This window comes from Colobus angolensis, unplaced genomic scaffold (genome assembly GCF_000951035.1).
Source record: "Colobus angolensis palliatus isolate OR3802 unplaced genomic scaffold, Cang.pa_1.0 Scaffold85, whole genome shotgun sequence".
NCBI lineage: Eukaryota > Metazoa > Chordata > Mammalia > Primates > Cercopithecidae > Colobus > Colobus angolensis.
The window spans coordinates 2,954,944-2,982,546 of record NW_012122376.1 but is presented as its reverse complement, the minus strand read 5'-3'; the positions used below and the strand labels follow the sequence as shown (position 1 = coordinate 2,982,546).

General features: G+C 45.0%; 1 protein-coding gene across 2 annotated transcripts in view; it reads right to left on the bottom strand.

Annotated features, from left to right (window-relative positions):
* The window catches only part of UROS (uroporphyrinogen III synthase), a 35,773-nt gene extending 8,330 nt beyond the window's left edge, over positions 1–27,443 (bottom strand). Inside the window, exons 1-8 of one of the 2 annotated variants that reach the window (XM_011930193.1) lie at positions 27,181–27,443; positions 21,608–21,612; positions 17,330–17,418; positions 17,069–17,152; positions 15,618–15,714; positions 12,753–12,827; positions 7,144–7,218; positions 1,291–1,371 (exon numbers count right to left, since the gene is read on the bottom strand). In XM_011930193.1, coding sequence (XP_011785583.1) covers positions 1,291–1,371; positions 7,144–7,218; positions 12,753–12,827; positions 15,618–15,714; positions 17,069–17,152; positions 17,330–17,395 — 478 coding nt within the window. In that variant the 5' untranslated portion in view covers positions 17,396–17,418; positions 21,608–21,612; positions 27,181–27,443. The remainder of the gene's footprint in view (positions 1–1,290; positions 1,372–7,143; positions 7,219–12,752; positions 12,828–15,617; positions 15,715–17,068; positions 17,153–17,329; positions 17,419–21,607; positions 21,613–27,180) is intronic. The other variant, XM_011930194.1, reaches the window with a different exon arrangement.
* Between the last annotated feature and the right edge of the window lie 160 nt (positions 27,444–27,603).

The window sequence follows — 27,603 nt, the reverse complement described above, 5'->3', positions numbered from 1 at the left end:
GATTTTGCTGATCTTATTACCTGGTAGCTTTAGAAGACAGATGATATGGGTAGAAGGGATACGATCTGGCCAAGCGTGGTAGCTCAAGCCTGTAATCCCAGCACTTTGGGAGGCCGAGGCGGGCGGATCACGAAGTCAGGAGATCGAGACCATCCTGGCTAACACGGTGAAACCCCGTCTCTACTAAAAATACAAAAAATTAGCCGGGCGCGGTGGCGGATGCCTGTAGTCCTAGCTACTCAGGAGGCTGAGGCAGGAGAATGGCGTGAACCCAGGAGGCGGAGCTTGCAGTGAGCTGAGATAGTGCCACTGCACTCCAGCCTGGGCAACAGAGCAAGACTCCGTCTCAAAAAAAAAAAAAAAGAAGGGATACGATCTAGCTCCATTTTAATATGGGCGGAAAGTTACAAGGTCTAAGGTCATCCTGGGTTACACTGCTCATGTGGACTGTTAGAGCTTCAAAACCCTGGGAGAGACAGTAACAGTCATAGTTCCATGAAGAGCTTGCCTTTGGAGAACAAGGCGTCATGCTACATGATCTCTGAACACCGCTGTGAGGTGGGTACTACGGTTATGCACAGATAACCATATTTCACAGATAAGGATAATGATGCACAGAGAAATTACATCACTTACCTTCATTCACATAGCTAATAAACAGCAAGAAGGAGAATTCAAATCTGTTTTTATCTCATCCTAAAGCTGATACTCCAAACCACTGATACACCTTGCTTCCAGACCAACTATGAGACAGCAAAAGGTGCGCAGGTGACAGCTAAGATGTCTGAGTCAAGGATGGCAGCATGCTTCAGAGGCAAGAACTGGTTTCTAGATGCTGACGGTCTTGGGAGCCACAGCAGGTGGAGCTGGAGGGGCAGGTGGGGCTTGTGTGGCTTGGCTGGAGGGCGCTGCATGCTATTACAAGATCGGCTACATTTGTAACTTCCTTCTACATGTGGAACCAATTCTGTGGTTTGTTACCTCAGTTATCTGCCCAGGGGCCACCTCCACACCTCGATCTCCTGTCCTCTTGGTGAAGGACTGGAGATACACTGTGTGCTCCTCTCTGGAGCCAAACAAGCTGAGAAGAGCGGATCCAAAGAAAGGAAAGTGCAGACTGCATGTCCACACTTCCCACGAGGATGGTCCCTGCGTCTCTTGGCCTGGCTTATCCAACCCAGCCCGGCTCCCTTGTGTGCTCTCTGCAGGGCCACCCAACACTTCTATCGCTGCAAAGGCTACCGGTGGATCCCAAAGTGGTGAGGGATGTGGTCACAGCATTCTACTCACCTTTGTCCTTGAGCGCTTTCGGCAGGATTTCTCTTTTGAGGTTTCCACAGGGAAATAGAAGAGGCAGTGCTGAGGACTCCCCTGTGAATAAATAACTAGGCTTTGTGAAAACTCAGGGCCAGTGCCTGTGCACAGGGGAATGGGGAGGGGCAGCTTTGGGGAGGGGGAAGCAGCCCCGGACTCCAGGCCTGGCTGTGCTTCTAGGACTCAGTTTCAGCATCTGTAACAGGAAGAGCACCTGCTACCTTGCTGAACTTGAAGGGTTGCTTGTTATATGAAGATCATAAGAGGTAATCTGTGCTGAGGTGCTCAGAAAATGAACATTCACACAAACAAGTTAGCCACATTTTTTTTAACTTCCTCTGATCCTGAAGTGACTCCCTAGCCTGCACTCACTATTTCGAAGGCAGGCTTTCCACCTTAACAAAGACAAGCTAACTCCCCACTCTGCTTCTAGCCACACCAACAGCCACTAGGCCAAGTGCCAAAAGGCAAATATGCACAGGCCTTAGAGAGAGAAGCCTGCTAAGAACGCCCGCCTCTCCTTTCACCACTGCCTCTGCTCCCAGCATCTCCACTCTGGGAAGACTTAAGGGCATTTTCAGCCCTTAACTCTTTGCAGAATAGTGAGGACAACATAGGATTTGAATGCCAATTTGCAACAATACTGTCCAAAAAACTGATGAGCTGTCAAATGCTAGAATCTTCCCCAAATGTGAAAACAAAGCATTTTAGTAGGACGAGCCATTTCCCCCCACATCTGTCCGTAAGATATAAGAAATTCTAATGGGTGTTGTTCACACACATTGCATATTTTCTCACATCCTTCTGATCTCTCGGATCACATCTTCTCTGGTGACTGCAATGAGAGGAAGGAGCAAAACAACCTCTTTCCATCCAGTACCATCTCGAGCAAGCAGCAGCCAAACAACAGGAATAACTGCAGGCCACTTAATTTCAAGTTATAAAGGCTACATATTGGTCAATGTTTTCTTTATTTAAACTGCTCTGTGAATATCAGTACCAACTTGGGAGATTGTTAAATATAGTTAATAGATGCTTGCTGATTTCTCTCTTCCAGTGTGAGGAAATGTTTTCATGCTCTGTACAGTCATCCCTAGAGACATATTTTCAAAGCCATGTTCAGGTGCAATTTTCTTCCCTGTGTCTGTGTGTCTACGTGTGTGTTGGAGAGTGCTGGGTGGAAGATGTTAGGGGCCAAAGCTCTTCCTGGGGATCCAGTAAGAAAACTACAGTCTAGTTTTTCAGCAAACCCAGCCCCACAGGCGTGCAAGGGACCTTGGAAAGATTCAGGAATCTCCCCTTGGCAGCACCTCTTGTGAGGGTCTGGTGGAGTCCTGGGCTGCTCATTCTTATCTCTGACTCACAAGGCTGGGCTGAAGGGGTATGGGGCTCCCTGAGGGCGGCTGCTTGTCTCTATCTCTCCACCACCTGTGCCTCGCAGGGAGCTTGGCTCTGCAGGCACACTGGGCCCACAAATGTCCAACCGGCTCAGCTGACTTCACTGAAAAGGCACCACCCTGTCAGCAGAAAGGAGAAAAACTTAAAAATGTCCTAGCTGAGTCCTCCTTTGCTGGTGAGGGGAGATCTGCTACAACTACATTTCCTGAAAACTAACCCACTTCAAAAAGCCAAAGACAAAGAAGTCATGCCCTTTTGGAATATGCTTAATGCCTGTGGATTTATCTTCAGCCCCAACAGGCCAATGGGATGGTTAAGGCTGACACAAAAATAGTGAATCACGGAGCTCAGAGGCTCTGCTCTCCATTCATTTAACAGGAAGGAGGCCTGGAATTCTGGGCTGTCAGGGCTGATGATGAGTAACAACCCTGAAAATCCTAACAGAGTATTATTATCACACAGCTCAGGAGGGGGCTTGATAAAGTCATTGCAGGTAATTAAGAAAATGATTACACAAGCAGGAGGCAGACAAATGCCTAGGTAGATAGGGAAGGGTCCCCAGTGAGACCTCACCTTCAAGCCTAAAACAGCCTGAAGGCTGAAAGACCAGATTGCTGGTCCCGGATGAAACCAGTGACCCAGGGGCAGAACATCTGCCCGTTTGTCTGCCCTTTCCCAGTTGATTATTTCTGAATAATGCCCTTTAACCAATCAAATGTTGCCTTTTCCAATACTACCTATGGCTTGCCTGGGCATCCTTGTGTGCGCACTGGGGGAACGGGGCAGCACCACCAGGAATTCGCACCTTACAGAGGGGAGGAGCCTGGCCTCATCAGCTCATGTGTGGTACCCCTGGTATTCAATAATGAGGGAGAAACCTGCTTGGAGAATCCCTCTCTTTGTTGAGAGGCTTTCTTTCTTTTTTCTTTCTTTTTTTTTTTTGTGAGACGAAGTCTTACTCTTTCACCCAGGCTGGAGTGTAGTGGCGCAATCTCGGCTCACTGCAACCACTGCCTCCTGGACTCATGCAATTCTCCCGCCTCAGCCTCCTGAGTAGCTGGGATTATAGACGTGGCCACCAAGCCCAGGTAATTTTTGTATTTTTAGTAGAGATGGGGTTTTGCCATGTTGGCCAGAACTCCTGACCTGGTCTCAAACTCCTGACCTCAGGTGATCCACCTGCCTCGGCCTCCCAAAGTGCTGGGATTACAGGTGTGAGACACTGCGCCCAGCTGAGAGCTTTCCTTTCACTTAATAAATTCTGCCCTTCTCACCCTTCAATGTGTCCACATGCCTAATTTTTCCTGATCATGAGACAAGAACCCAGATTTAGCTGAATTAAGGAGCAAAAAGTCCTGCATCAATGAGACTGACTTTTTAAAATGTCGTCTTACTGAAGGACATGCACATATCTGTAAAACAGTAACAACTTCCAGGTTTACAACGACTTCCCCCTCTCGGGCACTGCCATGAGAATCAGTTCAAGCAGACAGTGGGCGCCTGAGTGCAGATAGTAAGGATGAGGAGGCTGATCAGAGGAATGGAAGAAAAGTACGGCAAGTCTGCCAGGCTGCAGAAACTTTCCCAGTTCAGAAGGACATTTCAAATAAACTGTAGTGCAATCTTTCTGCCCACATGGTTTCTCTCTTTTCAAAAGTTATACTGTATTCCACCTTTTACCATTTAGCGTGTAATTACTTTCCCATTAGAGGAGATATCTGGGAAAGAAGGAGAATCTATCAGAACAATAAGTTATCAGATTAAATGGATTAATAGCTTTAAGCACTTACAATAGTGCCTGCCACAAAGTAGTAAGTGTTAACTAAAATAAACCGGCATAGCTATGAATCGGCCTGTTTACTACGAGCATTGGAGGTAGATTTTTAGCTTTTAAAATCAGGCTTCAAAGTTTACCGAGAAAGAAAAACCTTTAATGCCTTGGTGAAGCCAAGGTGAAGGTCCTTATTAGCAGTCAACATAGATTTTTATTTGGATATTCTAATTGCAAATGGAAGATTTATTAGGACCCATAGATATGCTGGTAATAAATTAGAGGAAATAGCAGAAGCTTTGCAAGGAATGCAGACCAGTATTCTCCCAGATAAGGTCAGAATATGTTAATGTCTACCCAACCAAGCCTTGAGTCAGTTAATTGAAACACCAATGTGATCACTCAAAAGTGACATTGATCTCTTCTGCCTTGTGTTTGCAAAGCAGGAACACCAGCCTGATGGTTCTGGGTCTTCTAATGAACAACGACTCAGAGGTTCACTTCTGTCTCCTTCCAGAACAAACTGTGGGTACAGCTCAACCTCTTCACTGAAAACAGGCAGGAGCCACCTATTCTATCAAAGAGCTAATTGTTAGCCCACTCACAGAAATAATTATTATTCTTTTTAGATCTTAATCCCACAAGCAATGTAAAGATCTACCATTTACATTTATTTCTACATTTTTAAAAGAAGGGCTTTGATACCATTTAATGCTATGATGGTGACTCTCACAACATTAGAAACAAAAAGCCTGGAGTCGGACAGGACCCATCTGCATCCTGTACCAGGAGCCCCTGGAGTGAACCCTTCACACTGATGTGTGGCTCCATGACCTGAGAAGCGATCCCATGGTACTGGGGCCACGTAGCACGGGGCCCAACCAGTGCTCTCTGATGAGGAAAGCTGAAACAACTGTCTGTGGCTTTCCTGCAGCTATTTCAACCCCTGGCTGCATAAGAGAGTCACTGCTTGTCTAGGCTGCTGTTAAAGAGAATGACCGCCAGCAATCCACAGTCTGGAACATTCCACAGAAAGCAACACGTTGGCCATCAGGCCTTTTCCTTTCAGCTGCTTGGCCTCAGATGCTCTTTGAATTGGCCTCCAGAGGGCTTCTCTACACTGGTGCATGGAGAGGCCTCTCCCGGGAACATCATGTGGCACAAGTGGCCAGAGAAGGACAGGGCCAACCATCTTTACTAGCAGCAAATGGTGAACACTTTCTACCATGGATTACAGTCTCCTGAACTGTATGTTTTTAGCTTGAAAATGTTTCACAGTGCTGGCTCATGAAATGTTCTAGAGAAAGCCTAGCAGTATCTCTTTATGTACAGCCCAGGTAGGGAGGGTAGGTCTGAGATGGCACAACTCCCAGCGGTACAGACTGAGGCATCTGTGTGAGGCCCTGTGCGCTCCTGGAGATGAGCTGAGGCAGGGGGTCCCGGCAGCCCCTTTCCCTTGGGGCTCAGGCTGGCCTCACCCTCATCACCTTTAGGAGCTTTTTTTTAATAACACAAATACTTCGTTTTGCCAGAAACACTACCATCTATCACTGTTTCAGAAGCCATAAAAAGACCTATTTAAGGTGTACTCTCTCCCTGTACCACTCATCCTGATATCACCACCCCAGGGCCAACCTTAGAGGAAACTCTCAGCTGTCAGCAGTTCATCTGACCCTGGCCTGGCAGCTCAGCAGACACTCGAGGAGTTTTAGAAAGGTGTCAGAAAACTCCAGCCTGGGGTCAAAGCCAAGCGCACTGTGTGTGTATTTCCTCTGGCTGCTCTCACGCTTCTATTGCAGAGATTAGTAGTTCTGACAGACCATTTGCCTGCAAAGCCTAAAATATCCTTAACCGATGAAGTTTGCCAGCTCATGATCTCTAGGAAAGCCTGGATTTCCTCCTCTTCAGCAATCTAAGACGAGATGATTCTACTGCGTGCTGTCATGGGGGTGTATGATCTTATACCTACAGCAGGGAGGAGTCAGATGACAAGGGTGTAAGAGCCTGTGGTTGTACTGGACATGCAGGGAAGAGAGGGGAAGAGAGATGCACCTTAGAGGTGGGGCTGCGCTACAAGTAGATGTTCAGCCTTCCCATCTCTCTTGCTCCGAGAATTTTTGCCTGTCTATCTTCTGAAGCCTAAAACTCCATAATTACTTTAAGACTACGTCCCCATTTAAATGCGAACACCTCTAGAACAAGTGCCATTTGAAGTCCAAGTCCAAAGGCAGCCCAATGATGAGTCAGCTCTTTATCTGGGAGCAAGCTGGGGGAGGGAATTCAGAGATGGAAGTAGCTCCTGAGAAGGGAAAGGACAGTCCTCTGGAAGGGGAGAGCACCCACTCACACCTCCTGCCTCTGCTCTCTTTGGAATCCCTCAAGTGATCTCTCCTCTGGTTTTATCTCCCAGATGTTTTATTTTGTGTTATGTTCTAGTCATGTTCTTTGGTATGGAGGTAGAAGGAAGTGGGCTAAACCTCACACAAGTCTAGACATACACAAATACAAATAGGCTATGGTCCCAGAGTGGGTTACACGCTGCTCACCAATCAATCTCACCACCAAGTGTGCACTGAGAAAATATTCTTTTCCCTAGGTAGTGGTTGTGAGGACAACAAAAAATAAATGGGCTTCATTTGGAGTGATCTTTTTCTACTTACTGGAACAAATATATTCTGCAAGCTTTTCTGCATTTCCACAGGTTTCTCCTTCTGTATCCAGGCCAATTTTACTCACTGGAAAACAACAAAGAAATGTATTTCTTAACATGGTTATTGAAGTCCTTTTGTTCCAGCGTTATTTTTTAACATGCAAATACACAGGTATGCAGTTTACAAATCACATAGAGGATGTCTTTTCTTGAAAGCCCCTGAGGGAAGATCGCAAGTGTCTGTTCAGACGAGAAAGCATCAGGTCCTGGTACCTGCATCCCAGTTGTGTAGGTTAGGTAAGGGAAACAGCCTTAACTACCTTCCCTGAGCCGCACATAGCTCATCTACAAGAAGGGGAGACACCAACCATATGGAACTGTTTTAAGGATCGTGTCAGATAATAAGAGCAAACTGCTTGCCATCTAGGAGGAGCTCAACAAAGGCTGTTTTCTCTTCAGTCAGGAAGGAGATGATGGGCATTTGGTACTTTTTGCAGGAATCGGCATTACAGAGCCTTCATTTTGTTGGGAGGATGTGGCCAGACCACATCCAGAAAGGCGTCATGGCTTGACATGGCCAAACTAACATGGAAGGAGGGGGAGGAAAGGTTTCATAATAATCTGCTAACAGGGACCCACAGCACTACAAATACAAGTCATTGAGGATGAGGGGCTATACCAGCACTTCTGTGAGACCCTATTCATGAACCAAGTAAGAAGCTAACAGACGCAGGCTCCCCCTGCCCTTTCCAGACAGCAAACACTTGGCTACTCCACAAAGCGTGCTGATGAAGGGAGGCCCCAGGGGCTGGCTCAGTCAACACTGCTACCTGCTCACAGGAATGCCAAGTGCCTCTGAGGAAGGAAGTGCCGTGGGCTTTCCACTTAGGAGTCACACAAGAGGCTGGTTAGTAACAAATGGTACCTTTAATAAAAACACCAGCAGCTTTTAACGTATGGATCATTAAAAACATGCTGAATCGGCCGGGCGCGGTGGCTCAAGCCTGTAATCCCAGCACTTTGGGAGGCCGAGGCGGGCGGATCACGAGGTCAGGAGATCGAGACCACGGTGAAACCCTGTCTCTACTAAAAATACAAAAAATAAGCCGGGTGTGGTGGCGGGCGCCTGTAGTCCCAGCTACTCAGGAGGCTGAGCCAGGAGAATGGCGTGAACCCGGGAGGCGGAGCTTGCAGTGAGCCGAGATCGTGCCACTGCACTCCAGCCTGGGCGACAAGGCAAGACTCCGTCTCAAAACAACAACAACAACAAAAAGACATGCTGAATCAAAGAAAAATAAAGCCGTAAACTCAGTTCAGGAACTAAGCCCTTGCTTATACTACAGTGGCAACCCAGGCCGGACCTCCTCTCGAGTTGAGAAGAGCTAAATGCATCAAAAACAAAAGCAAACAAAAAAACCTGTAAAAACCCCACAGGAACTGAACTGAGACATAAGAACTTAGCAGTGATGCTGGTAATCAATCTTGACATAAATATGCATTTTTCCCAATTAATGAAACAATAATAACCATAACCAGAACATTAACTCTCATATATAGCTTTGCTGATCACAAAGTAAGCACTTGCTCATTTGATCCTTACACCACAACCCTGTGAGCAAAACAATTACTACTGTACTTGAGAGAGAAGGAAGCTATTAAGCAGTGGCCAGCTCTATTTGTGAGGGCAGACACTGGGGCCACCTGGTCCACCCCACAGTCCACAGAAGGCTCTCAGGAAATGTTTGGGGAATGCATATTTGGTCTAAGGTCTCAGTCCCTGCATGTGGCAAGACTGACTCTGCTTCAAGTCAGTACAACATTTCAATCAACACTCTGGCTGGGCAAGCCCATCTTAAGGGCCCTGCCCAAGTAAAAGCTGACAGTGAAACTTCAAATTGTCTCCAATTGTGTTAAATAAACCTGCCAGAGAGTATTTTTGACATTTGAGAGGTTAAGACACTGACTGCCACAGTTAAAGGGACTATAAGAATGTACTACCAAGTTTGCCTAATTTTTGTTACTTTTGGTAGAGAAGAGATCTCACCATGTTGCCCAGGCTGGTACAAAGAGTCTTTCCGTGTTAAGAATTCCAATTTGTTAATTGCTGAACTATCTTCTGTGACATCACTGGTCTGGGTTTACAAAGTCAAGCAACAGTGGCTACTAAATGGCGCCCAGGCCCAACCTTGCAATCAGAAGGGAAAGTTGGGGCACCTGACCTTTGGGCAGCCAAATAGAAGGCTTTCCTATGATCTGGCTGGCTGAGTTGCAAGGTATCAACCCACAAGCCAGACATCTTTGCTTCTTCAATACAAATTAAAATGTTATTAAAATATGCACATATTATTGAACCAAATAATGTTCTCAGATTTTATGTAGACCAAGTAGAGTAAGTCCTCACTTAATGTCAACTATACATCCTTGGAAATTGCCACTGTAAGTGAAACAACACACAGCAGGTCCTTGAATAACATCATTTCATTCAACATGTTTTCATTACAACATTGGTGAGGAAAAAAATTTGTTTCATTATACCTCATTTCACTTGAAGTGGCAGTTTCCAAGAACCTATCAACAATGTTAAGTGAGGACTTACTGTATAACATTACATAGCATGTACTTTTGAAAAAAATTTACTTTTAAATAAATAGAGACAGGGTTTCACTATGTTGCCCAGGCTGATCTTGAACTCCTAAGTTCAAGTGATCTCCCCGCCTCAGCCTCCCAAAGTGTTAGGATTACAGGCGTGAGCCACCACACCCAGCCAGCATGTACTATTTGCCATCTATTATTAATCATTAATTCCTGTAAAATTAGGTCAGGTTGCAACATTTATAAAGAAATACTGGCATCTTCTCTCACTGGACTTCCACACCAAAATTCCTTGCTATTCACTGGAACCTTGTTTTCATTTCTACTTCAAGAAAAATGTCTACCTTATCTTCTCTTTGCTTCAAATGTCCAACTTCCCTAACCTGATTCCCAGGCTCTAGGGAGCCAGGGGTGGCTCTTGACCAGAGGGCTTGTGGGCAGTGTAAAGTGGCTCCTAATGATCCCTGTGATCCATCCCCCTGTGTCATCCCTCCACTTGAGTGTGGGCTGGACTTACTTGATTCAAGCAAAAAGAAATGCAGAAGAGATGGATGCCACTTCCAAGATTAGGTGATAAAAAGACTGTGGCTTCAGTGGTAGGTGCTCGCTTTCGCTCTCTCTTGGATTGCCTTGTGACAGGGGAAGCCAGCTGCCATGTCTTAGGTAGCCCTCTCGAGAGGCCCATGTGAATGAGCTGGGAAGCAGATCTTCTGAGGTCCGCTTACAGCTATGTGAGTGATTTTGGAAGCAGACACTCCCCTCCCAAGTCAAGCCTCAAGTTGTCTGTAGCCCTGACCACCAGCTTGACTGTGGCCTGGTTACAGAGAACCCCACTAAATCATGCCCAGATTCTGGCCCACAGAAATACTGAGACGATAAATGCTTGTTTCTAGCTCGTAAGTTTTGGGGTAATTTGGGGGTAATTTGTTACACAACAAAGACGACTAATACATTGGGCCTGGTCTCCTCCCGGCTGTTGGTGCTCAACTTCTGATAACTCTCCAGGTTCCTGCTGAGATTCTAGTTGAACAGAAACCTCAGAGTTCAAGCAATGCCTCCTCCCTGTACCCTACTCAAAAGAGCTGTCTTTGTACATTATTATGTCTGAAAAGGTGAGCTAAAATAGAATGTTCAAAGTTGGGTGATTAACTTTCATGTTAAGGAAAAATGTGGTTTCCTTTTAAAGACATTTTTAAAAGTTACAAAATTTCTAATTTCCTCTCTCCTTTGATAATATGTTCCCTGCATTTAGAACATGTCCTTTTCCTTCACAAGTGAATAAACAGGGACCAGACTGAGTCCAGTAAGTGCCTGAGACCAAGGCCTTGTACTTGATATGGTCCACTCTCAGCCACTCTAAGTCTCAAGACATAGATGCTCATCATTGTATCTCATAGTCTTTTTTCTTGTTTTCTTCTCATATGACAGGACATTGACAGCAAAATGCATGGTGATGCTACTGAAATCAAACTGAAGGGCATGTGATGCTCAAAATGTTTGCTTATCTGTGAATGTGTGAAAGTTTGGAAAGTGTACAAATATACTGTATATTTGACAGTTGAGTTTTTGGTAAGAAATATAGAGAATGAAAGAAACTGTCTATTTTCTTTCCTCTTCTCATTCAGGAAAAAATGATAAAAGAAAGTAACAAGCAAATTCTTTTTTTTTTTTTTTTGAGACGGAGTCTCGCTCTGTCACCCAGGCTGGAGTGCTGTGGCCGGATCTCAGCTCACTGCAAGCTCCGCCTCCCGGGTTCCCGGGTAGCTGGGACTACAGGCGCCGCCACCTCGCCCAGCTAGTTTTTTGCAGTTTTTAGTAGAGATGGGGTTTCACCGTGTTAGCCAGGATGGTCTCGATCTCCTGACCTCGTGATCCGCCCGTCTCGGCCTCCCAAAGTGCTGGGATTTTAACTTATTTTTGGGGGGAGATGTGCGGGAGGGAAGATGGTTTCCTTGGCAACCAAGCCACTGATTCCCTTTCCCTGGCTGATCTGCTGAGCTTGTAGTAAAAGTCATGCTGCTCAGAAGATCTAGGAATAATCTTTTAATTAGCTTAGCAGCTCCCAACTGGTTTCTTCCCCAACTTCATTTTGTTCTCTGGAAAATGTGCTTTTAACTCTTAAACAATTTTCACTCATTTACACACTTCTCTAATATTTTCAAATTCACTGGACAAATTGAACTTTCTGAAACAAAGTTACAGGCTAATTTATGACAATTGCTAAGCATTGTTTTAAGTATTTAAAATGTTTAATGTTAATTTTTAATGATTACTATTTACATTTTACGCTTTAAAAAGAATAAACTCAAGACTGGAAAAATGCACAAAATATTAAGAAAAGTATAAAAACCAATGATAATATCACTATCTGGAGATGTAGGCTTTTAAAAAAGTTATAGTAAAAATATAACATAAAATTTGCCATTTTAACCACTTAAGTGCATAATTCAGTGGCATTATGTACATTCACAATGGAATTAGTCAGCCAAAGGGTATAAACATTTTTTTTTTTTCCCAAGACGGAGTCTCGCTCTGTTGCCCAGGCTGGAGTGCAGTGGCGTGATCTCAGCTCACCGCAAGCTCCGCCTCCCGGGTTCACGCCATTCTCCTGCCTCAGCCTACTGAGTAGCTGGGACTACAGGCAACCGCCACCATGCCCGGCTAATTTTTTTTGTATTTTTTTTAGTAGAGACAGGGTTTCACCGTGTTAGCCAGGATGGTCTCAATCTCCTGACCTCATGATCTGCCCGCCTCGGCCTCCCAAAGTGGGTACAAACATTTTAATAAAGCTTTTGCATACATACTGACCAAGGGGTTCTCAAAAGATGTAAACCAATTTTTAATGCCATTTGGAAATGATTGAATATATTTGTTTCATTGCATTCTTATCAATAGTATCATATATTTAATTAATTTTTGTAAATTTAATAAGCAAAAAGTAGTATTTTTAAACTGAGTTAAAGTGTTTTTTAAAACTGAAAAGGCTAAGCCATTTTTTGTTGTTTTATTTTTACCTTGAATCCTTACCTAGAGAAGCAGTAGCATTTCCAACCACATACACTGACTTGGCATTCCATTTTTCTTTCAGAGACCTTTCCCAGACTGTAAAACATGAAATTATATGTGAATTGTAAATACCTAAGTGGCCATTCAGACTATTGCCCAAGGCTGCTTGTTGACCCTAAGAAACTGTGAGCAAAGCAAACTATTAGTAGCCAAATGTGAAGAAGAGCATCTCAAACTAAAATTTCATTTTCACTTTGTTCATGTTTCATAGGCAATTTTTAAAAATCTGCTTTCATAAATGTTTTAGTAGTCCTTGCTTGAAATATTAGCTTATTTCCACAGTTGGTACTAGAAGAATTTTAATGGGAACCAGGAAATCAACGTAACTTGAATAATTAAATTTGCATAGTGAAATTAAACACATTTAAATCTAGACTTTTAAAGAAAAAGACATTGGTCATTTAAAAAAAGCAACTTAAATGTCTTACAAAGAAATCCAATTGGTTTATTTGGGACATAAATCTGAAAGCAGTCAGCAAACTGTAATCTCAGAGGAGACGGCTCATTTATCCATCACACCAAAGTAAAAATAATAAATTTCAGATCAATTAACAAACACAATTTGATACAGAATATTATCATTTTATGATCAAACAAAATCTTTAAATATAGATTAAAGAAATACAAAGAGAAAATGGATTGTATAAATATATCACACAGCTACTGGGCATTCATTACATTTTTAGAAAACAGAGAAATAATAGTTCTTCCTTTCTAAACTCTGGTCATGAGCATAACTTTCCCTTAAATTCAAGAGCATTATTCCTCTACCCTTTACATGAAGGGAAATTCCCTTTGAAATAGTAACCAAAGATCGAGTTCCACTTTGCTTCCTACCCCACAAATATCAATACTACTTATTCAAAACTTATCCATAGCATGTAAACAAACCACTTTCCAAGCCTCACAGCAGAACAACTGGAGTGAGCACTGGGTGGAGTTGGAAAGCCTGCCACGGAGCCACCTCTGCCCCTTCAAGTGTGTCTCAGGTTAAGTCAGTTAACGCACCTTGTCTGTTTCTTCATTAAGGTGACTGGGATTAACTATACTCCTACTGCTTATTCCATATGGTTGTTATGAGAATCAAAATAAGAAAATATATGGGAAAATGCATTTTAAACTTCATTATAAAGCACCAGAAAGAGTTATAGTGACCTTTCTAGGGTTTTCCTCTGTTTCATTATCTTCATCCTCAAAACATATACAAAAGGAAAAAATACAACTCCAAGAAAAAGTACCCAGAGCACCACTGGGAAACAGTACACATGCTTCCCCATCTAGAGTATAACGGACAATCTCGGCTCATACAGCCTCTGCCTCTGGAGCTCAAGTGGTTCTCATGCCTCAGCCTCCTGAGTAGCTGGGACTACAGGCATGTGCCGCCACACCCAGCTAATTTTTGTATTTTTTGGAAGAGATGGGGTTTTGCCATGTTGACCAGGCTGGTCTGGAACTCCTGACCTCAAGTGATCTGCTCACCTTGGCCTCCCAAAGTGCTGGGATTACAGGCATGAACCACTGCGTCTGGCTGGCTCTGAGTTTCTTAGGTTCTCAGACTTTCTTTTCAACAGCAGGTGGACGTGTGTATGAAATCACCAAGAAAGTGGGATGTTTAGGCTACAATGAAGCCTGGTTGAATGTGGAGACAGAATAACCAGAACTCACTACTGTCACTTACTCTATACCATCACTTACTCCATGCCCACTCTGCTCCAGGTAATGTCCTGGATGCTTCCCTTCGGGACTCAGACTCTGCAGCTTGAATCCTGCACTTGTGCTTTACCCATTGTGGGGGCCTGGAAAGTTCCACACCCTTTGTTCTTCAGGCTCCTCATCTGACAAGTGAAGATACTAAGCATATCTATCTCACAGGAAAAAGTATTCAGGACAGCGTCTCGCACAGAGTGAGCATTCAGCATTCAGTAAGTTCTACCTAACTAATAGTCTACTCCTACTAGATAATCCCATTACTATTAGTAATAATCCCATGGTGAGAGGCCAAGGAACTCATTAACATCCAAATGGCTGCATAAACGAGGCCTAACTCACTCCAAAGCCCTTGCACAACCACTCTACCCGCTGCCTCCACCCATCAGTGTAACTGTGGCGGTGGGTGGCCCGAGTGTGAAGCCTGGCTGTGCACTGACTTGTTCTGTGCTTACTGCCCCAGCCTCAGTTTTCTCAATGGTAACATAAGACATAAGATCATAGCAATGTGTGCCTCTGGATTGTTATCTAGGGTTAAGTGGGGTAATGAACATGAAGTATTCATTACACAGGGTCTGACATACAACAGGCACTCTATAAATGTTACCTGGGAAGCTATTCAATTGCATTTATTAAGAAGGTGTTTGCTCAGGCTGAAAGCCAGGGTTCTGCCAATGGGCACTGCCATTTTCACACTGTTCTGATAGTGAGAGAAGAAGGTGGGAAGACAAGTCAAAGAGATGACTGGGTCACTAAGTGCCTGACATGGTGGCACTGACCATTTTCTCATAGTTACATTTTTTTCATCATCTCTCTTTCAGGAATGTAGTATTTACCCTATTTTCAGAGGAAGAAACTGGTGCCTGATACCTTCTAAGGGGATATGTCAGTCCTTAGGAGGTGAACAACGAACAGGCAGGGGAAAGTCCCCCTCAGGGTCATCTGTCTGGGAGTTTAGGAGACAGCCCTGTCTCCTATTTCCCAAGGCAGAGTCTGTGACCTGATACCACTAAGCACTCATTTCTCTTAGAAGTGCAGGTGCTTCTAGAATTTAGTCTCCCACTAGGAGAAATAAGAGTAAATAAATGTCCAGTGGAACCACAGCAGACCCACCCTCACCTTCAGTTTTATTGTTTTTCTCCAAACATAACTGTGCTGCTTCCACTGCTCTGGGGCTGGTAAAAATGAGTCCCCCGTAATCTTCAGGATGAGAAAGCTGCACACCAAAAAGCAATAAAGGCATTTTATACAATGGCTACGTTCAACATCTTCCAAGGAGCTATGACTCAGAATTCCAAATGCTTCACAACAGTAGTAGGTAAACTAATTCCTTCCACCCATCTCCCCAGCACTTACTGAGTGCTTACTATGTGCCTGGAACGATTTACTCTAGGACTTTTAGGATACACAGGTGAATTTTTTATTCCCAGTATTTCCCCCAGGAAGCTCACAGTCTAGGGCAGAGACAAGTGTAACACAGGATGATAAATGCTACAGCACAGAGGGAAGCCTGATGCAGCCTGGGATTAGAGTAGGGTGCAGGTAGTGGGGGAAGACTTGACCCGAATCTGTAACAAAAACGGAAATATTCAGGGGGTGATATCAATGCTGAAGCCCTGATTTTCAAAGAGGATAATGGTGATATCATCTATGAACATCTACTCTGAGCCAGGCACTGGGCTGCTGTAGACATCTGACTTCACTGAAGCTGTGGGCACTGAACTTTCACTCTGAAGCATTTGGAAGGCTTTACTGGACTTGTCTCCTGAAATTTTTATCACTCCTCACTGCAAGCAGAACTGAAGTTGTGGGCAGATGCCCTGGGTTTGAGTCCCAGCCCTGTCTCTTACTTGCTAGAGGTCTTAGCTGAGTTGCCTAATTTGGGACCCCAATCTCTAAAATGGGAGAATAACACCTCCCTGTCCTGCTGTGCAGAGGCTGGGGGTGAGGGGCAGATTGAACGAGAGGATGAGTGAAAGGGTTCTAGGACTACTGGGGGCAATGCAGGTTTGCTGCTCTCACCACGACCTGCTCTCCTGGCCCCAACCTCTGAGTCTGGGTGGCTTTCTGGAGGGGCTGACAGATGCTCACTCAGAGCCTCCCAACAGCAGCAGCCTCCTGGAGCCAGGTGAGGTTATGCTGCCTTGTTTTAAAGTTTGGGAATAAAATAAGGAGACAGTAAGGGCTGGGCGCGGTGGCTGAAGCCTGTAACCCCAGCACTTTGGGAGGCCGAGACGGGTGGATCACGAGGTCAGGAGATCGAGACCATCCTGGCTAACACGGTGAAACCCCGTCTCTACTAAAAATACAAGAACTAGCCAGGCGAGGTGGCGGGCGCCTGTAGTCCCAGCTACTCGGGAGGCTGAGGCAGGAGAATGGCGTGAACCCAGGAGGCAGAGCTTGCAGTGAGCTCAGATCCGGCCACTGTACTCCAGCCTGGGTGACAGTGAGACTCCGTCTCAAAAAAAAAAAAAAAAAAAATAGGAGACAGTAAAACAGTCCCTCTCTGGTTTCAGCTGGCAAAGGAAAAATCAAACACTAACATGGTGCTCAGTCACAACAGGACTTACCTTCTCAGAGAAACTGGGAAGAGACAAAAATTCAAATGATAAAACAGGGATCAAAGTGGCTTCAAGTCCATATAATCCTAATTCCTGCAAATGAAAGAATACAGTTCTGGATTGGCCAGGGCTGTTTTTAAAATAAGGAAACATTAACAATTTATTCTGTGTCAGTTCCTCTGAGGTTTTGCAGACCCCACCCCTGCCCGCTCCAGGCCCCCTGACTCAGTAGAAAGGACACTACGGGATAAGGAGTCTCAGGCCACTTACCCTGATATATGGATCCTGGCCACAGTCGTCTTCCTTAGCATCCTTCAGTAAAAGAACCTTCATCATTGCCTGGCAGTCCTTATAGGGCGCTGTGACAGAGCAAGGAAACAGGTCTTAATTAGATCTCAAAGACTCTTTCTACGCGATTTCCGATGGGAAGGTACACAAGAAGAAGGCAATCAAACGCTTGTTGAAGAGATCTATCCCTCCTACACCATGACTTAGCACTAATGGGCTTGTTCTTTCTGAAGACCCCTGTCACTGATAAGGCCAAGAAAGAGCATGTTAGCAGTTGATATCACTTGGAAAAACAGATGAAGGCCATTAGTGAAAGCCAAGTGTCCTATGCCAAACATTTATGGTTTGGGGAAGAGAACTGATGCAAATTTAGGGTTGTATCAACAACAAACAGAGAAATGGATATCTTACATTTTAAGGAGATAAACAGCTTTTCCATTTCAAGACAAATACGCTAAGTACCTCATAAGCACTTTAGGAAATAATTATATTGACTCTTCTACTTATTAAACGATGTTTTCTAAACGTTGTCAAGTATCATAAGAGCCTAACAACCTGGAAAACGATTTGTTGACACCAAAAGCCTTATATACCTCATCCTCTTTCTTCCTGTAATTTCACTTCTAAGAATACTAAAGCAATACTCATAAATGTGTCCAATGATTAACATAAAGATGCTCACACTAGAATTCTTTAGAATTACAAATAACTGGAAAGAATGTAAAGATCCAATGATGAGAATGGTTAAATAAATCATGTTACAGATCTATGAAATCATTAAAATATTCACAAATAACTGCATGAATTATTTAATCACAAAACAATGTTAAGAAAAAAGCAAGATCAGAATTACATAAATAGTACGATTTTATAGATTTCATACATATATGAAAGGATATGCACCAAAATATTAATTATTTCTGAGTGGTAGGTTAAAATGATTGTTTTCTTTTTCACCTCTTTTAGTATTATACAATTTTTTTTTTAACTATGGAAACTATATTCCTTTTGTATTGGGGTCAGGGTGGAGCACATTATAATCATCCCAAAGGCTGGCCAGGCACGGTGGCTCATGCCTGTAATTCCAGCACTTTGGGAGGCTGAGGTGGGCAGATTGCTTGAGCCCAGCCTGGGCACTAGGGTGAGACCCTTTCTCTGCAAAAAATTAAAAAATTAGCCGGGCCTGGTGTCATGTACCTACAGTTCCAGCTCCTTGGGAGGATCACTTAAGCCTGGGAGGAGGAAGTTGCAGTGAGCCGTGATCCTACCACTGCGGTCCAGCCTGGGCAACAGAGTGAAACCCTGTCTCTAAACCAACCACCCAACCAACCAACCAACCAACTAACCAATAAATGCTGCTGAGAAACTGCAGAATAAATCTGCTTGAGATGTAGATTATCATTCCATAAATGGCATCAGACCCACCAGTTACTTAATAAATAATACGCAGTGGTTGCTAAGAGTCAACAGACTACATTGCTTGAAGCAGAAATGCGCCATTTCTGGGTGCCTTCACTTATAAATTACTACTGAATATATTTCTGGAGTATTATATTATTTATGGAACATTTTAGGAAAATTGGCTCAAAATTAACTTTGTATCTAAGCACCAAACCTGGTGAACAAATATAATTATGAAATCAAGTTCTAATATTGCTGTTATCAAGGTGTTAGCTAGAGAGACTGGGGATTTGGAGGAATGGGCAGTATGGTTCCTACCACTTCCTGAAGTTACTTAAAATGTGTCTCACACAGAAATTAGGAGCCTATCCTTCTGCAATGGTCACTTTTGTGTCACCTTGACAAGACTCTAGTGCTCAGTTTTTCCAAACACTACTCTAGGTGTTGCTGTGAAGGTATTTTGGAGTTAAGATACATCAACTGGCTTTAAGTAAGGGAGATCATCCTAGATAACCCAGGTAGGCCTGATTCAGTCAGTCCAAAGGCATTAAGAACAGACCTGAGGAAGAGATTCCAGCCTGTGTGACTCCATACCGCCCTTCCTGCAGGCCTGCCCTCCTTGTTGGCTTGCACTGTGGATTCAGACTTCCCAATACCCACAGTTGCACAGGCCAGTTCCTTGGAATCATACACACACATCTCTTACTGGTTCTTGTTCTTTGATTGAACTCTAATACGCCTTCTAATTTGGCAGCTCCAGGAATCCGTACATCACTGAATGGCAGGTAAAACTTGGCATTTTTGTCTAAGGCATAAATCCTTTTGTGGCACACAAAGCAAGCAATTAGTGTGGGGATTAAAACGCAGATGCATAATGCTTGGAAGCAGGCAATCCTGTGGCCACAGGGCTCTCCTCAGCCCCATACCTTGTTCCGCCATGGATCTAGCCTCTGAGATACAGATCCCCACATTTTCAAAGAATGTTCTTGTAATGCTTTCAAATACCAGGAGCCAGCCTCTCACAAGTGTTTCTATATAGTTCTCAGGCAGTGACGCCAAATCTCAAGCCTGGAATCCCCCTCAGGAAAATTAGATCTGCATTATTTACTGGGGCTGTGTGTATTAATTTCAGAACTAGTAAGTGCTATGAGGTGATCTGGTAGAGTGACTGGGGTGCTGATAATTAGTCACCTGTCCAGGGAGACCTCTGGGGAGCTGACATTTGAGTCATTTTGGCATGTATGATCTGAATGACAGCAGCAGTGAGGAGAAAATATTCAAGTGTCTGAAAGGGGCCTGCGTATCCCCAGGAGAGAAGGGTAGGTGTGGCTCAAGGGTAATGGACAAGGTAAGCTTTGGATTCCATGAAAAAAGGGACCCCACTAAAAGGTTTAAGACAGGATTGACAGTGATGGGATCTACACTTTAGAAACACCACCGACTTCTGGGGCAAGGAAGGACAGGGACCCCATGGGTCATAGTAAATTAGTCGAAAGGCATCGGTGACTGAATCAGAGTTGTGGCAGGGGTGCTGGCTTTAGCAAAGGCAAGGTCAAGAGGTGACTGGATCAAGGCTTCATATTGCAGAGTTATCAGGATTTGCCCATGTAATTCTAGGCAAAACCATCTGTCTATAGCCTAGTTTGAAATGGCTGGGACCAGGCTGAAAAGAAGTGTCTTTCTTCTTTGAATCCTACCTGAACTTTTTTTGGTTTGTCCAGTTTAATCCTATCAGTAAATCACATCTTTCTAGAACAGTAACTGTACTAGGCACTAGGCATGTGATATGATCCCTACATCATTATATTTATAGGAAGGTCAAATACATACTTTATAAATCAGTAAAAACATAGTCGTAATGCAGTAAGTCTTATGAAAGAATATTCAAGATTCATAACTGGTACATCTTATTGGGACTGGGAGGTGTGGTATAGATTGCCAGTTGCCCCTAAACATCTACGCTTCCCTTCTTCTCATAGAAATGGTACCGCTCATTAACCGGGCAATGGTTGTTGAAAATAGCAATGTGTAGTTAGATGTCACGAGGTGACTAGGTTCTAGCCAACAGGATGCAAGATGAAGTGATGTGCAAAACTTGAGTCCTGTACTTAGAAGGAAATGCTGGTCCCTCCCCTCCCCGTTTCTGGCTGGAACGTGGATGGGGTGGCCAGCTCCTTCATACTAGCAGAGGACAACCTAGGGATGATGGAACAAGACAGAAGGAGCACAGACGCCTTTGTATGACAGAGCTACCACTCCAGCTAGGACTTCTGCATCAGAGAAAAGCCAAGTCCTATCCTGTTTTAGCCATTGTTCATTTGGATCTCCGCTGGAGTGGTCGAATCTATATCTACTTAACACAAAGGTAAGAGGCTTCCTTGTGGAAGTGTACCTGAAGCCCGAGCAGGGGCTGGTGCACTGCACATGCTGAGGTCACTTCACCTGAGAAACAATAAGTCCAAGTGGCTGGAGAGCACAGGGCAGAGTGGTGAGGGATGGCAGCAAGGCAGGCAGGGCCAAGTCTGCTGGGTCTCGTTGGGTCATATTACGGAATGTGGATCGTATCTTAACAGCAACGGGAAGCTTCTTGTTTACAGATTTTTTTTTTTTTTAGAGGTAGGGTTTCACCATGTTGCCCAAGCTAGTCTTGAACTCCTGAGCTCAGGCGATCTACCTGCCTCAGGACCCCAAAATGCTAGGATTACAGGCATGAGCCACCATGCCCAACCTTATAGATGTATTTCTCCTCTCTTTTCCTCATTTCTGCTTGCCCTTTTACCTTCTCCCTTCTCTAAGGTGATAATGTAAGGAAGGAAGTATGGTGTCATAGAATAAGCACAGGACTAAGGGCCAAGGGACCTGGCCTCTGGTCCCAGCTTTATGACTTACCCATGGTGTGATCTTCTTTTTTCCCACATTAAACGGGAATAACTTCTGCCCTACCAAGCCTGAAGGTGGCTGAGTGACTCAAAGAAGGTAAGAACAGCGAACAGATTTATTGAGCACTTACTGCCTCCCAGGCACTATTCTAACAGCTTCACGTGCATTAAGTCTACGAGGCTTAGAAGGAAGCTGAGGCGTACAGAGGATGACACTCATCGGAAGTCTCAGAGCTGCTAAGTGGCAAAGCTGGGATTCACACCCAATCAGTTTGGCTCCAAAGTCTGCTCTTAACCCCCTATGCTATATTATGCCTCACATACACTTTGAATATGAAAACGTTTGGGAAAAATAGAGGTATAAAAATATAAAGTATCACTGTAGTACAAAGTGCTTAGTTTAGTTATGCAAACACCCCAAAGCAAAATCCATCTACCCATCGTAAACAGAGAAAATATTTCTCTTGGGTTCTAATCTGTGGTTCTCTTAGGTAATAAAACTGATGCCGGCATGAAGTTTAGGCTTCTGGATAATAAAGAGGTTTCCTAAGATGTGTTGCAAATAAAAATCCAACTACTACCCTTATCCTTTGTCTGACATCACTGAAAGCATTTCTCTTCTTTTTTAATCCTATATACAATCATTCCCAATGAAAGCATTTCTAATGTAAAATTAGGCCGGGCACAGTGGTTCATGCCTTTGAAAGTAATCTCAGCACTTTGGCAGGCTAAGGCAGGAGGATCGCTTGAGAGCAGGAGTCTGAGACCAGCCTGGACAACATAGCGAGACCCCCATCTCTACAAAAAATTTTAAAAATTGTTAACAAGGAGCCGGGCAGAGTGGCACATCCCTGTAGTCCTAACTACTCAGGAGGCTGAGACGGGAGAATCACTTGAGCCCAGGAGCTCAAGGTTGCTGTGAGCTATAATCATGCCACTGCACTCCAGTCTGGGTGATGGAGATAGATCCTGTCTCTAAAATAATAATAATGCAAAATTAAAAGGAACTGTTGCTGATTATTCTTTGCTGTGCTAGAGTCACACATTATCAGGCTGATTGGGAAAGAAATCAATCTAGAAGCATGCACAGATAGGTTAACACATCGCCACCTTGGGCTTTAGGAAGCGGCTTGGTGGTGTAGAAGGTGTTTACACAAGGGGGCCAGGGCCTGGGTTCCGGTGTAGGCCGCTCTTGCCTCAGTTTCAGTTTCAGATTTCTGTATGTCTGAAAGGGGCTGTGAGCCTCTCCATTGTTGGCTTTTTTGAGGGACTTTCTTTCCTGTAGCAGATGCTCAGTAAGTATTTGTTCACCCTGTGGGAAAACAACAATCTCAAATTTATCCAGCATCTTTGAACCAGTGAGAATGATTACTTTTCCTTAAAGAAAAACGGGACACTTGTCCCTCAAGTTGCTGCTTAGGTCTCTCCCAAGTGTACTCTACTTTCTTTCCTGTTCTAGTGTTTCTGTGTTTTTTTGAGACGGAGTCTTGCTCTGTCACCCAGGCTGGAGTGCAGTGGCGTGATCTCGGCTCACTGAAACCTCTGCCTCCTGGGTTCAAGCAATTCTCTTGCCTCAGGCTCCCGAGTAGCTGGGATTACAGGCATGCGCCACCATGCCCAGCTAATTTTTGTAATTTTAGTACAGATGGGGTTTCAGCATGTTGGCCAGGCTGGTCTCCATCTCTTGACCTTGTGATCCGCCTGCCTCGGCTTCCCAAAGTACTGGGATTACAGGCGTGAGTCACTGCATCCGGCCTAAAGTTTTTAAAAATAAACTTCCACTTCTGCTCTGAAGTTTGCCTCGGTCACTTTTTTAGCCTTATGCCCCCCAGTTGAATTTTCTTCTGAGGAGACAAGAACTGAGGTTGCTGCACATGCCTACAGATTTTCTACTGGTAACATATTTGGTGCCACATGACTCAGAAGGTAAGAGATCTCTATGCCTCGCTTTCTTCTGCTGGAGGCATCTGATCCCTGTGCAGTTTTTCTTCTCCTCCCTCTCTCCTGCTTACTAACCAACCCCCAGAACAATTCCTCTTGGCCATACGTGACTCTGCTCTCTGCCAGCTGATTTCTTAGCTCACTCTGGTGGGTGGCTCATGGGAGTGGGAAGGACCTTAGGGTCTGCATCAAGCAGATCAGAGGCACTACATGGCCCTCCTTCATAGGAGGCTTGTGAGACTGGTGAGGCTAGGGCCTAAAAACTGTGGAATGTCTGGGGTTTTCTCTGCCTTTTTTCCAGTGAAAATAACAAAACCTCTAATTTCCCATTGAGGGGGAAAAAGGTGGGAGAAGCCCCAGCAGGACTGAAGCTGCTCCTGAAGCTTCCAACATGAGATTCACCTTGGGACTGGTAAAAAAAGGGCTCAACCAAACTCTAGATTTACAGTCTAATGCTTGCTCTGCCATTTTACCCTCACACTTATGTTCATCAATCACTGATGAAAAAGAAAAAAAAAAAACAACTGACTGGAATAAGGGCACTTTACGGGTAAGAAAGAACCAAACCTCAAACCCATACTTTCTACGTTATGGTGTTCTGAGTATCAGCAATAACAACAGCCACCCTTTCATTGAGCATTTACTCATGTTAATTACTGGGTGTATCAGTGAGAGTTCTTCAGAGAAACAGAACCAATGGCATATATTTATATCTAGAAAGGTATTTGTTAAAAGGTGTCAGCTCATGCAGTTATGGAGGCTGAGAAGTCCCACGATCTGCTGTCTGCAAGCTGGAGACTTGTAAGCAGGAAGGCTGGTGGTGTAGCCTGAAGGCCTGAGAGCCAAGGGTGTAGGTTCCAGCCTGAGTCTGAAGGCCTCAGCACCAGCAGCACCAAGGGCAGAAGATATCCCAGATCAAGCAGTCAAGCGGAGACAGGATGCATTCTTCCTTTCCTGACTTTTTGTTCTATTTAGGCCCTCAACAGACTGGATGCTGCCCACACACTTTGGGGAGGGCAATGCACTTTACTCAGTCTATCCATTCAAATGCTCATCTTTTCTGAAAACAACTTCACAGACACACCAAGAAATAATGTTTAACCAGATATCTGGGCATCCGTGATCCAGTTAAGATGACACATAAAAGTAACTATCACACTGGGTTAAGCATTTTATATGCAAGATTGCAATCCTCACTTAAACCTGCAATGTAGGCGATATTAGCCTTATTTTCAGGACGTGAAACCAAGTCCCTGAGAGGTCTGAGTAACTTGTCCCAGGTCACACAGCACAGTAAGTGGCAGAGATGGAATTTGGATCCTGGTCTGAAGCCCACGCTTATTCTCCTAACCACTTGCTACCATCCCTCTGCCTCATTAAGATAAATTCTGAGCTAAAGATGAACACTGAACGAGTGGTAAGCAATCTAGTACCTGCTGAGTTCAGCTCCCTGGGGTCTCAGTACTGTACGTACTTTCACATTCACTATGCTAAGTCATACTCTGACCATGAGCTCAACACTGGGAACTAATCTGAGGGCATAAAATAAGGCTTTTTCCCCTACTTGTCTTACAAAAGTGATCCATGTTTACTGTGAAACATTTGCAAACTACAGAAAAGTATAGTTCCTCAAAAAATTAAACACAGAATTACCATATGATCTAGCAATTCCACTCCTACATATACACCCCAAAGAATTGAAAGCAGGGACTCCAACAGATATCTGATACTCATGTTCATAGCAACATTGTTTACAACAGCTAAAATGTAGAAGTAACCAAAGTGTTTACTGGCAGATAAGTAGATAAACAAAATGTGGTCTCTACATGCAATGGAGTATTATTCAGCCTTAACAAGGAAGGAAATCCTAGTGCATACTACAGCACGGGATTAACTTTGAAGACGTCATGCTACATGAAATAGTCACAAAAGGAAGAATACTGTATTACCCCACTTACATGAGGCTTCTAGAATAGTCAAATCAATAAAGATGGAAAGTAGAAATGTCATGGAGGGAGAATAAGAGAGTTGTTTAATTGGTACAGTTTCAATTTCACAAGACGAAAAGAGTTCTGTCAATGGATGGTGGTGATGGTTGCACAATGTGAATGCACTTAATGCCACTGAATATCTAAAAATAGTTAGGATGGTGAAATGTATGTTATGTCTCTTTTACCACCATTAAAAAAGTATAAAGAAACAGGAAAAAAAATTGGCCATGATATCTCAGTGCAACTCTATTGATATGTTCACATGGTCTTTCTGAGTGTTTTTTCTAATCTTAGCCTTTTGATAGGTCTTTTTGACAGCTTCCTCTCTTCTCCATTACAGGAACATGTTTTTGCAGTTGTGCGACCCAAATGGGTCATTTCAAGCCGCCCCATCGGATGTGGAGCGCTGATGTGTAAGTATTACTTTAATACCCATGACATGGCCGGGTAGACAAGACTCCCAGGAAAGACGGAACTCACAGAACACGATTATGGGGAATCTGGTCTCCTGGGGACCTTCAGGGCCTCCCATCTCCTACTGATGAAGGATCACTGATTTATCAGACGTTACCCTGCTTAAACAGAAGCAGCCTATTAGGGCACCTCACTCCATTCCTAGAATCAAACATACCCAACCCACCCCCCCTTATTTTACAGAGAAAAATCAGTGGAGAACAGTAGATCTTATTCCTAGAAAGCTGATGAGCCCCGTTTCTCTCGCAATGGAAAGACCTGGCCGCCCTGGGCCACATCCCCACCTGCCACAGGGGCTGGCAGCAGAGGCGCATGCGCTCTGCAGTTGGCCGCAGTCCCCTCCACTCTTCTCTCAAAATAGGCTCGGGTCTTTAACCTAGACGACCCCCACTGGCCCCCAAGCTTTTTTTTTGTTTTGAGATGGAGTCTCCCTCTGTCACCCAGGCTGGGGTGTGGAGTGCAGTGGTGCGATCTCGGCTCACTGCAACCTCCGTCTCCTGAGTTCATGCGATTCTCCTGCCTCAGCCTCTTGAGTAGCTGGGACTACAGGCGCGCGCCACCACACCTGGCTGGTTTTTGTATTTTTAGTAGAGATGGGGTTTCGCCATGTTGGGCAGGCTGGTCTCGAACTCCTGATCTCAAGTGATCCACCCATCTTGGCCTCCCAAAGTGCTGGGATTACAGTGTCTGCCACCACGCCCGGCTAATTTTCGTATTTTTAGTAGAGTTGAGGTCTCACCATGTTGGCCAGGCTGGTCTCGAACTCCTGACCTCTGGTGATCCACCCGCCTCGACCTCCCTAAGTGCTGGGATTACAAGCATGAGCCACCGCGCCCGCCCTCCCCAAAGCATTTTTAATTTTGGTGCCGGCTTTAAAAAAACTTTTAGGTCAAGAAACGCGCTCCAGAAGCGCGGCGAGGGTACGTTGGCCAGGCGCCTTCCGTCACCTGCGCAGCAGTAGGGGCCGCGACCCTCCCCGCCTGGGCAGGACCAGGTCCGCAGCGGCCTCGGCGCCCTGGCCCCGCTGTGTAACACACCGCCCGGGGCTGGGCCCCTGCCCGCCCGCGGGCCTCGGCGTCTGTACCCGGTACCGCGGGCGGCGACACCTACCTCGCGGGGCTGGGGAGGCCCGAATGGGCTAAGAGACGGGACCGTGCCCAGCACCGGGCCTGGCACACAGCGGGCACCCAGTTTGGGGGCGGTGTCGCGCACTCCCAGCGAAGAGGCTCCTGAGGCTGCAGGAGCAATGACAACAGGGGGTGCCGCCCCCTCCCCACGCAGCCTAAGGGGCCGCGGCGGCCACCCGCGCCTGGCCCCAGGAACCCGCACCTCAGCCCGGGGTTGCGGGGGTGGCCGCGCGCACAGCTAGGCACTCGCGCATGCGCACCGACATCCAGGCCACGGAGCGAGGACAGAGGTTAGATGGGTTGAACCACTACGGGAAGGGGAGGGGAAGCTTTGGGAGGAGTGAGGGAGGGTGGAGAGAGGAAGAAAAAAGCAAGATGGGACCGCAAGCTGGACGTGACTGGAAGGGATCATGGCTGCAGAATCCAGCAGGGGCATTGGAGTT